Source organism: Trichomycterus rosablanca, chromosome 19, assembly GCF_030014385.1.
Source record: "Trichomycterus rosablanca isolate fTriRos1 chromosome 19, fTriRos1.hap1, whole genome shotgun sequence".
In the NCBI taxonomy this organism is placed as follows: domain Eukaryota; kingdom Metazoa; phylum Chordata; class Actinopteri; order Siluriformes; family Trichomycteridae; genus Trichomycterus; species Trichomycterus rosablanca.
The window spans coordinates 10,044,848-10,058,288 of NC_086006.1; the positions used below are offsets into that span (position 1 = coordinate 10,044,848).

Genomic DNA, 13,441 nt, shown 5'->3' on the forward strand with positions numbered 1-13,441 from the left:
TTATTATAATGATTGATTCTTTTTATTATATTATTATTATTGTTATTATTATTAGTGTTATTGTTATTAACATGATTGATTATTTGTATTATATTATTATTATTGTTATTATTATTATTAAAATGAATGATTCTACTTATTATGTTTATTATTATTGTTATTATTATTAGTGTTATTATTATAATGATTGATTCATCTTATTATGATGATTATTATTGTTATTTTTATTATTGTTTTTATTATTAATATTATTATTATATTTTGCTTTTTTACTCACAGAAGGCTTTTTAACTTTGTAGCCTTTGTAATGTGTTACATAAATAGATTTGTATTGCATTCTGGATGGCTTAAATAAATAAATATAAACATAAAGCATATCCACTGTGTCTTGTGCACATTTTCAGGTGCTGCCCATGGTCAGGGTGTTGCGGATCAGGAGATTTTCGACCCCGGACGGTATGGCTAGGTCACCCCGAGAAGAGGGAACAACGCTACCCCAGGAACGTCGTCAACAACCAAAAATATAACTTCTTTACCTTCCTACCTGGGGTAAGACTCTGCTGCTACCCATTACACACAATCTCTTAGGTGACACCTGACACCAGGACACCTGATATATTTCCATATTTTCCTAAACCTGGCTGATCGCTCAGTGATTTTTTTTTACAAGAGTCCCTCTAAAAAAAGCTGCATGTACCAGATCTTTGTTTAGAAACAGTTTGCATTGCAAATAACAATTGGCGGGTGCTGTAATATGAAGGGAGAAATTTTGCACTGGGATGCTAAATGTTGGGACAGTGTTAGAGCTTATCACAGCAAAACTTTACATTCCTTAGGTGTGAGGATAAGATAAAAATATAACAATTTCTTCATTTACAATAATTTATATAATAACAGTTATTAAAAAGAAATAATGTTGTTTTGTGAATCACAAACATTTTAGTTTCCCACTGAATGACACAAGTCTAATTATTGCACATATTAATGGCTAATAATACAATAACATGAGGAAGTAATTGCCTCCTGTACTTCTGGCAATTGTCCCAGTAAATGACTTTACTATAACATACATTGTCATTTTTGTCATTTCTGGGTTGCGGAAGGGTGTGAAGTCGTCACCAATATATATACAATAATATACCAATACACAAATAAGCTGGGAAGCAGTTTAAATTCCCTAGTGAGTCTGTAATGCTTTGTGATTGACTCCAAATGCCAAGTCCGCCGCATTACTGTTCAGAATTAAGTGGTTCTTGAATATAAATAAATCAATTAAATGTATAAACATACAAAATACCTGGTTTGATCTGCAAAATCTCTAATAACCACTGGGCAATCTTTTTGGCTTTGATCCAGGTGCTGTTTAACCAGTTCAAGTACTTCTTTAATCTCTACTTTCTGCTGCTGGCCTGCTCCCAGTTTGTGAATGAACTCCGATTAGGACCCCTGTACACTTACTGGGTTCCACTGGTGAGTCAAAACCTATTCTGTTGACATATGACTTTGTCATTTGGCTAAAATATGTCCACCAATATGCCTTTTTTATACAGGGTTTTGTACTGTTTGTCACCGTGGTGAGGGATGCTGTGGAAGAAGTGCGATGTTACCTGCGGGACAAAGAGGTCAATTCTCAGATCTATAGCAAGCTTTGTTCAAGAGGTGAGCTTTTCTTTTCACTGGTGCTCTATACAGCTGGACGAGCACTGACGGTCTTATAGAACACTTTAGGATCGTTCTGAGCTTCTTCCATTTCAAAATGATTGTGGCCACTGTGGGTCTGGGAACACTCAAAGCCAGATATTGTTATATTCTCGCCCTGACCTAACCCCTGCCACAATTTAATTGTTAAGATCCACAGACATCAAGAGTTCAAAAGTTCAAGAAAGGCTTTATTGTATTATGTATTTCATATATATACACCGATCAGCCATAACATTAAAACCACCTTCTTGTTTTTACACTCACTGTCCATTTTATCAGCTCCACTTACCATATAGAAGCACTTTGTAGTTCTACAATTACTGACTGTTGTCCATCTATTTCTCTGCATGCTTTGTTAGCCCCCTTTCATGCTGTTCTTCAACGATCAGGACTCTCCCAGGACCACCACAGAGTAGGTATTATTTGGGTGGTGGATCATTCTCAGCACTGCAGTGACACTGACATGGTGGTGGTGTGTTAGTGTGTGTTGTGCTGGTATGAGTGGATCAGACACAGCAATGCTGATGGAGTTTTTAAACACCACACTGTCACTGCTGGACTGAGAATAGTCCACCAACCAAAAATATCCAGCCAAGAGCACCCCGAGGGCAGCGTCCTGTGACCACTGATGAAGGTCTAGAAGATGACCGACTCAAACAGCAGCAATAGATGAGCGATTGTCTCTGACTTTATATATGAAAGGTGGACCAACTAGGTAGGAGTGTGTAATAGAGTGGACAGTGAGTGGACACAGTATTTAAAAACACCAGCAGCGCAGATGGACTACAGTCAGTAATTGTAGAACTACATAGTGCTTCTATATGGTAAGTGGAGCTGATAAAATGTACAGTGAGTGTAGAAACAAGGAGGTGGTTTAAGTGTTATGGCTACATAACATATACATATATAAATGTATATATGTGTATAATATAATAATATATATAAAAATGTAATATAATATTAATATTACAAATTGTTAACAAATATCGGCATGTCATTCTATTAATAGTGCTTTGCTCCAGCTTTATATGTATTATGTATACGTCTATTTTTTAATATGGTATTTTCAGTATCATACCAGAGCACAATGACCTTTTTGACGGCCACATCGCATATACATGCATACGCTGATGTTTTGCATATGCATCGTATGAGGTTACTCTATACAGGTTAGAGGTCGCTGACCTTTTCCAAACAATTTTAGTCATTCATTCTCAGTGGAACGAGCGAGGGTTCGGCCCTTTCCTCAAACTCTTGTAAAGGCTCATAAAAGAGTATTGTTGATGAGCATATGGAGAACTCGTGCACTCAACGTCTGGTAAATCTCATTGGAAACTGAAGGTGAAATTGTATCTGGTTCAGTGATATTTGAGAGAAGGGTAAAAAGATTAGACTGGATGTGATTTGGGTATTTGTATCTGAAGAAATATAGTTAATTATTCACAATTATAATTTGTTTAGTGTGAGGACGCAGTAAAAACCTCATAATGTCTTTAAACTCAGGTCAACACATATTCAAGAAATAAACATCTAATGTTAGATATATTCCAAGGCTTATAGTAGCTAACTGATCCAGCCTAACCATGGCTCAGAAGTCCTTATATAAATATCTGTGAAACATTTATTGGCAATACTCCCTCCTGTCTTTTACATTACAAGTGCTGTGTTGTTGGTTTTGCTGTGTGTTATTCAAGGAATCTATTAACAAAAGTTTCAAGTGTCTCCTTTAATCTAGTGTTGTATTTTCAGTATCATAAAAGAGCACAATGATCTTTTTGCTCCATTTTCATATGTTCCAACACCAGACAATTTAGACTGGAATTCAAAAATGCCCAAAAAAAATTAACCTCCCCCCTTGTTTTGCTAGTCAAGTTGTCTCCAACTGCACACTCACCCCCTCCCCTATTGGAATCTAGCTGCTGATACCTCTTGCCCGTGCTGGTCGATCATGCATCACCTTTGACATGTGCACAGTCACCAGCCACATCTTTTCACCTGCCAGCGCTCTGCTTTGCGAAGCTTTCCAGATCATCCATCATTAGTGCAGGCACAATAAGTGGAATTGTTAAAGATGGTAATTGGAAATACAGTGGTACCTTGAAACTCAACGTCAATTGGTTCTGAGAGTGGTGTTGAGTATTTTTTTTCCTATAAGGAGCTATGGGAAGCCTGGAACTGCATATATTTTAGGCTCATGTGAAATAATGGGGTTGTTGTTAACTCTTATATACTGAAAATATACAAGTATAATATAAAAAACACTGAAATACAATTAAAAAAGAGTTAAAAAATCAATAAAAAATACAATAAAACCTGCACTTTACCCTTACTTCTTTATTGTTTACTTTTGGAGAGAACAAATAAGCAGTAATAATTAAGAGAGGTTAAGTGTTTCTATGTCGTTTTTTTTAATACATAAAGTTTTATTATTTTCTTTGTAATGAAAAGCGTTTTAAACTCTCTCAGAAAAGCTGATTTTTACCGTTTCTCAGAACCCCGAGCTGTAACACAAGTTTAAAAGTGAAACAGGAAAAAACACAGCTGAACACAGTGTGGAGCTTTCAGAGTAAATTTGAGGTTATTCCACACAAATGCAGATTCGTCTCATGTTCGCATGACGTTTTACCACACGGCTCAAGCCGAGCCAAGCAAAGGAGCAGTCGCACACACGTTGCGTTTAAGGGAAACGTCGAATTTAAGGGTACAAATTTCTCAACTAAGTTGAGTTTTAAAGATTTTGAGTTTAGGGGACGTTGAGTTACAAGGTAAAAAATACACTGCAATGCTGCTTCAATCCTAGATTTTTAGCACAGACTATTAATTGCATCTAGTCAACTGCTTCAAATTCCTGTCTCTTCTAGGTACCATGAAGGTGAAAAGCAGTGGCATTCAGGTCGGAGATCTTATCATCGTTGAAAAGGTTAGTGTGTTAACCAGCTCTGTCCTGGTGAAGGTTTGAGATTGTGTGACTAATGGCATCTTATTCTTATGAATGCTTGAGCTGTTTCCCCTCCTTTGCAAATTTGTAACTCGACTCCTGGGGCAAACGGTAAGGTCAGTGTTTACTTCCAAAATGTGTAGAATAGGCTCACAAAATAAAAGACCTTTGAAGACTTACCTTTAACATTTCACAGTCATAAAATCCATGTAGTATTATTCATTTATTTAGATTTAGAATTCTGTATAATTGGCTGTAATTAGGTTAATTTGGCCATGTAGAATCTTCAAGGACTGAACCATGTGGCCCGGGGCAGTGGTTTAGTCCTAAGTAATTCAGTTAAATTGAATTAGTAATTATTAGAGTATTATAAAGCATGTTTTTAAAATGGGATGGTCATGGTCAGGTGTCTAAATACTTTTGGCCATATAGTGGAGGTTGTTATAGCTGCAAACGGGGCGGGTTCAACTTCTAAATAATGGTTTAAACAGCCCACCACTGATCCAAGGAACTCCAGTGACATCAGGACCTGACCTAAGGAATGCTCATTTGACTGAATGGGCAGAAATTCCCACAGACACAGGTAATGTGGAAAGCCTTATCGGCAGTCTGGAGGCTGTTATAGGTGCAAAAGGGGCGGGATTAACTATACAATAATGGATTAGACAGCCTAACAGACCTTGTGTGACCCATGGGCAGTAGTTTGCCCACCACTGGTCTAGAGGAACATCAGCACCTGACCTAAGGAATGCTCATTTGACTGAATGGGCAAAAATTCCCACAGACACATGGGGCGGGTTCAGCTTCACAATAATGCCTATGGTTTTGGAATTAGATGGCCAACTAGCTTGTGTGAAGGTGTCCACATATCTGGTGTATTTAACTTATCATCCCTATTTTGTTCTGCCCTCTAGAACCAGCGCGTTCCCGCTGACATGATCTTCCTACGGACCTCGGAAAGAAACGGTAAACATCCGTCACTCGTGGTTGTAATCCGCGCAAAGAAAAAGAGAGGAAGTCCCGAGCCACGCCAAAATCAATAGAGCGATCGCAACCGCGAGTTACGCGGCGAGATTAGCCCTTCCGCGTCATCTAGTCAGCCTGGAGGGACGGCCTGCCGCGACGTGCTATAGCCCAGAGAGGCTTTGAACGCTCAACTTGTTATGGCATGGCGTAATCAAATCTCATCTGGACGGCGATATCTTTTTGTCTTTCAAATGGCAAAGGCAGTTGCGAGGAAAATCGAGACATGCAAAGCAAGCGAGAAAATCGAAAGTATACCCAAAACAAACAGATGCAAAATGCACGAGGTCGGAGTATCTTCTGAATAAACAAATTCACAAAAGATTGAAAATTTTTGCCTGCGAAGCTCCATGTTGTTATTTGGAAGCGAAGCACTTGTAGGGTCAGAATCAGATTTATTGGCCAAGTATGTAGATACACACAAGGAATTTGGTTCCGGCTGATGGTATCTCTCTAGTATAAATACAGTGTACAAGCAATGTACAAGTTGCAGACAATGCACAAGAACATTAAACATTAAACACCAAAATATACAAACTAAGACTATATACAGGCAATATATAGAAAATGTATGGACGTGTGCATGTATGTATGTACAGTATTCAGTGACCAATGTATGTATGTACAGTACAGGCCAAAAGTTTGGACACACCTTCTCATTCCTGTGGTTTTTCTAAATGTTTTTAAATTTTCTACATTGTAGATTAATACTAAAGACATCCAAACTATGAAGGAACACATATGGAATTATGTAGTAAACAAAAAAGTGTTAAACAAACCAGAATATGTTTTATATTTTAGATTCTTCAAAGTAGCCATATTTTGCTTTAATGACAGATTTGCACACTCTTTGAAATTTTCTCAACCAGCTTTATTAGGTATCCACCTGGAATGGTTTTCAATGAATGTTTGCGCCTTGTCTAGAGTGAATTTTTGGAATTTGTTGCTTTTTTAATGTGTTTGAGACCATCAGTTGGGTTGTGCAGAGGTAGAGTTGGTAAAATATCAAACATATTCTGGTTTGTTTAACACTTTTTGGTTCACTACATAATTCTTCATAGTTTGGATGTCTTCAGTATTAATCTACAATGTAGAAAATAAAAATAATCAAGAAAAAACATTGAAGAGAAGGTGTGTCCAAACTTTTGACTGGTGTGTCCAAACTTTTGGCCTGTACTGTACATATAAGCAGCGGTACACAATATATGGTAACATACCGATGGTAATATACGGTAATATACAGATACTGTAAGCTAGCAGCATGTGGAATGTTTAAAAAATAACAGTAAAGTGCACAGCATGTAGTACACAGCATGAGTACTACAATATTTAGTCAGTTGGCAGCAGGTGAATATTGTCACGCTCAAGTCTGTATTTATTTATCTAGGAGGGAGATGGCCTGTGGGATGAAACTGCTCTTGAATCTGGAAGTTTTAGTGTAGATGGACCTATAGCGCCTGCCGGAGAGGAGAGGTTGAATGAAGTTATCGCCAGGGTGTGAGAGTCAGTAATAATTTTCTCTGCCTGTTTCTTGGTTCTTGAAGAATACTAGTCCAGAAGGGAGGACACCAGTGATTTTCTCAGCTGACTTTACCAGTCGCTGCTCCATAATACAAAAAAGCAGTTACGGGGTAAAGCAGTTCTGATAGTTATGGCACGAAGAGAAGAATCAGACATGCTAAAGGTGTAAAAATAAGTCGATGCCATGCGTTTAGCACAAACACGTCAATAACACGGCATAGAAATAATTGCTTTTGATTGATTGGACTAGTTTTGTTGGCCTTCAGCTTGACCGAAATCCCCAATTATCCTTTAAAGTGGGGGATGGAATGCGCCTGCTTGATGTGTTGGTTTTACGGGAAGGGGTGCATTGTTATCAGCCCTACAGATGTAGGCCATTTGGTCAATTAGAAAGAGCCTAGGGTTCCACAACCCCGGCAGGATGACACATCTTAAAAGCAGGGGGGGGCAGGGACTTCAAAAAAACCTAACACACCAGCCAAACTCCAGTTTCAGCTGGATCAACTCTGTACTTATTTCATTATTTATAGCCTTTAATAATACTTTGTACATTCACACATACAGAATGGAATTTGGAATAGGAAGTAGGAACTACATTTCTGCTTTCAGCAAGTCTGACTCTGTCTAAAGTTCTGGAACTTTCTGTACATTCTGGAAAACATATCCCGACACAGACATGCTCAGATTTATTGCATGACTGCTCTGCTAGGACAAAGGAATAATGTTACACAGTGGCCCCCAAAAGGCCAAAACACCTTCACCTAATCTTGGATTTTGGGATTAGTTTATTAAAACGAAGGCCATGTAAATATCAGCGCTCTGTTATGCTAGGCCACCACTGTTAAAAACTGGGTTTGAATCTTGTTCACAAGTCACAAAATACGAGTCCGAGTCGAGTCAGAAGTCTTTAGGCTAGAGTCCGAGTCAAGTCACGAGTCAATATAATCTACACAGAACATATATTGGAAATGAAGCGTAGAAATAAACAAATAATATGTAAGTTCAGATAAAAAACAACAACAGATTAGCTGTACTAACTGTATTTTGCCGTTTTACTTTACTAGGTACCAGTTAAAAGCTTAAACGTTCATTGAAAAACAAAAGCGCTCGATAAATCAGGCACAGCGGCCAAAATCCAAATCGCAGCAAAAAAATCCATGAACAATGCTTACCTTAGCTTATGTTCTTCTAGATGCTATTAAATTCATAAGCGTGTGTCCCATTAGGAATATAATCCGTTATTTTGTAAATGTGCTTATAAATAAAAACCTCCAAACTTTTCCTGGGTGTGAAGTAAAACACGAACTTGTTAGAAAGCCAATCAAGCGCTTCATTGACACACCATCTGTGTGACGCTGCAAACTGAATAAATGCAAATAACAGCATTTCTTACTAAAAATTACAATCAGAAGGTCTGATTGGTTCAGAAAGAGGCCTTTCAACCTTTAGTGCCAATTCTGTGGGAGCGTTTCATGTCCAAAAGAGGGTGTAGGGAGCGACGCTTCATCTCTACGCCAAAAGCTGGCTGGAAAAAACATTTACCCATTGTGTGCGTTAAAACGGCCGGAGCGTTATAAGAGAGCAGAAAATGACACGATCAGAATGATGTTGGATCATATATATATATATTATTCTTACACGTAACTAATGTTAACACATGCAGACTTTTGTTGTATAACGAGTCAGGAGTCGAGTCTGAAGTCGCTGTGTGTGCCACTTACGTGTGACTCTGATCTCAGCCAGCTGGGCATCTACCCAGACATGACTGGGGGGTTGTCGTATGGTGGCTGAAGCTCTGTGATGGATTGGCGCCCTGTGCGTTAAAATCACAATAAAAAATAAATAAGATATACTTATACAACTACAACACACTACCATGTCATTATCCGGTAAGTGCCATTGCAGTAAAATTAATGATTAATGATGCCACCCAAACATCTGGCCAGTGGGGGCACTATGGGAAACCCTTTCAATAGATAAAAGTGTGCAAAGCAACAGAGGAGATACAGTTAATGACTGTATACCATTAAAGTATTTCTGTATGGTAGGTGTAGCTTATAATATAATCAGTGAATGTACGTAGCAGATAGGTATACCTAATAAATTGCTTCACCGGTTTGTCTCAAGGCTCATGCTTTCTGAGGACTGACCAGCTGGACGGAGAAACAGACTGGAAATTGCGCCTCCCGGTGTCCTGCACACAAAGACTTCCCACCGCTGCAGTGAGTTCGAACGAAATGATCTTGTTTCCGAGGATTTTTTGTCGATAATGCCATAATGCCATGTGTGCCCTCTTTCAGGACCTTCTACAGATCAGGTCTTACGTGTACGCCGAGGAACCTAACATCGACATCCATAACTTCATCGGTACCTTCACCAGAGTGAGTGCACATCTGCTTAAAAGAGTCTGTGTATTTCACATACAGACATGAAAAGAAACATTAAGGTGGCTAAAAATCCCAACAACACAGCTGCACCTGCTACTCTTATACAAATCCAACACACACTACAAAGTTAATACCATGCTAGTGTCATTGCAGTGCAGCATAGCATCCTCCAAGGCAACACAAGGAAAAAATACAGTTCAGATCATTTTTTTTTACTGATTAGCTTCCTATTAAAATCTAAAACACGTCACCGAGCTTCATACAGTATCAGCACGTCTTAATAGTTTATTTAATGAAAACTGTGTAGCGTAGTGAACGTGGCAGTAATGTGGAAGACTAAGATAAGCAGAAACACAGTGAACAGAATCAGTTCTAAACATGCTAATCATGATTAAAGTGGACATGAAATAGTAGATATAGTTAGCATAAACAATACAAGATGGATTCACACTCTAAATTCCAACCGAGACCGGGTTTGCGTAAATATTGGGTTACCTTTAGAGAAGAAGGAGAAAAATGCCTTTATTTGTCATATATACGATTACATGTGCTTGTTTGGAAGCTGGGGTCAGAGCACAGGGTCAGCCATAGTACGGCACCACTGGAGCAGAGAGGGTTAAGGTCCATGCCCAACAGTGGCAGTATGGCAGAGCTAAGATTCGAACTCTCGACTTTCAACCTTTTTGATAGACAAAGGCTCTACCCACCAGGCTACCACTGTCCATTAGGGTGGCATTAACTTTGCGATGGATTAGTGTCCTGTCCTAGGTATTCCTGCCTTGCGCCTCGTGTTTCCGGGTGGAACTAGTTGATGAAAATAAAATACATTTCCGGAGTGTATAGCAGACATCCCAAGTCTCCCGGAAGCATATACATAGCGGCTCCCTGATGCCCGCAAGTCAGATAAAATCTCCCGGAATCTAGAACGAGCGGCCAAGAGTGCGTGCACATACACACACGCAGGCGACACAGACTTTTTTCCCCATCGCGTATTAAATCCGTTATCTGATATGCAATCTAGTGCACTGTGTAGGGAACATAAATCAATTGTCTAATATACTGTCTAGTGCACTAAGTAGGGAACATAAATCCGTTATCTGATATACAATCTAGTGCACTATGTAAGGAACATAAATCAATTGTCTAATATACTGTCTAGTGCACTGTGTAGGGAACATAAATCAATTGTCTAATACACTGTCTAGTGCACTGTGTAGGTAACATAAATCAATTGTCTAATATACTGTCTAGTGCACTAAGTAGGGAACATAAATCCGTGATCGAATATACAATCTAGTGCACTATGTAGGGAACATAATTAATTATGTAATACACTATCTAGCGCACTATGTAAGGAACACGAATCATCATCTAGTTATACTTTCTAGTGCACTATGTAGTGAACATGAATGCGTTATCTAATACACTGTCTAGTGCACTATGTAGGGAACGTAAATCTGTGATCTGATATACAATCTAGTGCACTGTGTAGGGAACATAAACTAATTGTCTAATTCGCTATCTAGTGCACTACGTAGGAAACATAAATTCATATCTAAAATACTATCTAGTGCACTATGTAGGGAACATAAATCTGTTATCTGATATACAATTTAGTGCACTATGTAGGGAACCTAAATCCGTTAACTAATACGCTACCTAAAGCATTATGTAAGAAACATAAGTCTATTATCTAGTACACTATCTAGTGCACTAAGTGAGGAACATAAATTATTTTCTAATATACAATCTAGTGCAGTATGTAGAGAACATAAATCTATTATCTTTCACACTATCTAGTGTAGTACACGTTAATGTGTTTGTGACGCGACGCGAACAGTTAGTTTAGTAGCTTAGTTAGCAGCTCCTAAAAGTTCTGTTATCACCCATATCCTTTGGTGTGTGCGAGAGGTTTTTAGGTTTTTTTTGGGGGGGGGGCTTGGGGGGTCGGGGTCCGGGGGTACCTCCCTGAAATTAGTTTTTGCAACTTGGGATGTCTGGTATAGGGTTGAGTGTTAGGGTTCAACTTCCAGTGGTGCTGTTGGCCAAACTGGTCATATCCGAAGGTGTGGTTTAATCCCTGCGATGAATTGATGCCCTTTCCAGGGTATTCATGCCTTGTGCCCGGTGGATGCCAGACCTGCCAACTTGACAAGTATAAAGTGGTTAATGAAAATAAACCCAGCAATAATTACCCAGCAATTCCAGAGTAGTGTAGGCTATTGCTGTAACAGTGACAAAAAGTGTGTGGGGATGGTCGGAATAGTTTTATAATGGGAAATCTAACAAGCTCATGGTCAAGCATCTACAGACTTTGCCATACAGTCTAAGTCCTGGCATGTTGTATTAATGCTACACTTGTCTACATTTTCCTTTCATATTTAAATTACCCTGAGTGTGATACATTTTTGAAGAAAAACTGATTTCTTTGTTTGTGTTGCTACCCTATAGGAAGACGGGGACCCTCCAGTTAACGAGAGCCTGAGCATCGAAAATACGCTGTGGGCCAGCACTGTCGTCGCCTCTGGTAAACAAGCTTCTTTCTGAATTAATTTAAAGCTCTTGCTAAGATGTTGCGAGTCTGTATATGAGTTTATTGTCTGTTGTATTTTACTGACTGACCTGCGTCTACAGGTACAGTGATAGGTGTGGTGATATACACCGGCAAAGAACTTCGTAGCGTCATGAACACCTCCAATCCAAAGAATAAGGTACAGTCTATAATGGGTTTAAATACACAATGAATAATAATGATGATACGCTAGCTCAGTACCTATGGGATATAGGGTTTAAATCCACAGCTGTGCTATTGGACAATTGGACATCTACATACAGACTTGGTTGGCATAGATGTCTGGGGGAAGGGGAAGGGGGTTGAGGCCCTGCGATGGATTAATGGATTGATGGATTGGCATTCTGTACTGGGTGTGTTACTGCATTCCCTCCAGTGATTCTGGTGAAACCACACCCACTGTGACAATGACCAAGATAAAGTGATAATAAAACATGAAAAACTTTATACAGTGTATAAAAACTAATATTTATACAAATATTTACATTTCTATTTAGAAATATAATATGTGCTATGGAAAGTTTTAATATTTATTCTTACTTTTAATTTAATTTCATACCAAAACCCTCTTTCTATGCGGTTTGGAACTGTAGATTGGCCTTCTTGACCTGGAGGTGAACTGCCTGACCAAGATCCTGTTCGGGGGAATGGTGGTGGTCTCACTGGTCATGGTGGCTCTGCAGCATTTTGCCGGTCGCTGGTACCTGCAGTTCTTCCGTTTCCTGTTGCTCTTTTCCAACATAGTGCCTATCAGGTGAGAGTTTACAGAGCATACTGACGAGTGCACCTCCCAATGGCTAGGCTGTTTTACTGTTCATTTATTGCATTTTTTTGGATTCGGTTGCCAGTTTGCGTGTAAATCTGGATATGGGCAAGATGGTGTTCAGCTGGATGATCAAGAAAGATTCAAAAATCCCTGGAACTGTGGTCCGAGCCAGCACCATCCCGGAGCAGCTCGGGCGAATCTCGTATCTTCTCACTGATAAGACAGGTAAGGATTTGGTTTAATGAAACTTGTAATTGTTTCAGTGCTTTATTAATAATTAAAAATGAAAGCAGTACTGCATTGATCGGCTGAGTCGAAGTCCATTTCCAATCATTCAGTTAGATAGATAGATAGAACAGACAGATACATAGACAAATATATACAGTAGACAGACAGATAAATATATAGATAGACAGATATATGATAGATTGATATATATATACAGACAGACAGATAGATGATAGCCAGATAGATAGACAGACAGATGATTAATAGACAGACAGACAATTGATGGATAGACAGACAGACACATA

The 13,441-nt window shown here is 38.9% G+C and overlaps 1 protein-coding gene across 1 annotated transcript in view; it reads left to right on the forward strand.

The window, feature by feature from the left end:
• LOC134334010 (probable phospholipid-transporting ATPase IIA) overlaps window positions 1-13,441 on the forward strand; it is a 70,736-nt gene that overhangs the window by 6,721 nt on the left and 50,574 nt on the right. Inside the window, exons 2-12 of the mRNA XM_063016202.1 lie at window positions 405-549; window positions 1,357-1,470; window positions 1,551-1,659; window positions 4,563-4,621; window positions 5,554-5,605; window positions 9,311-9,405; window positions 9,484-9,564; window positions 12,022-12,097; window positions 12,205-12,281; window positions 12,736-12,896; window positions 12,991-13,133. Coding sequence (XP_062872272.1) covers window positions 405-549; window positions 1,357-1,470; window positions 1,551-1,659; window positions 4,563-4,621; window positions 5,554-5,605; window positions 9,311-9,405; window positions 9,484-9,564; window positions 12,022-12,097; window positions 12,205-12,281; window positions 12,736-12,896; window positions 12,991-13,133 — 1,112 coding nt within the window. The remainder of the gene's footprint in view (window positions 1-404; window positions 550-1,356; window positions 1,471-1,550; window positions 1,660-4,562; window positions 4,622-5,553; window positions 5,606-9,310; window positions 9,406-9,483; window positions 9,565-12,021; window positions 12,098-12,204; window positions 12,282-12,735; window positions 12,897-12,990; window positions 13,134-13,441) is intronic.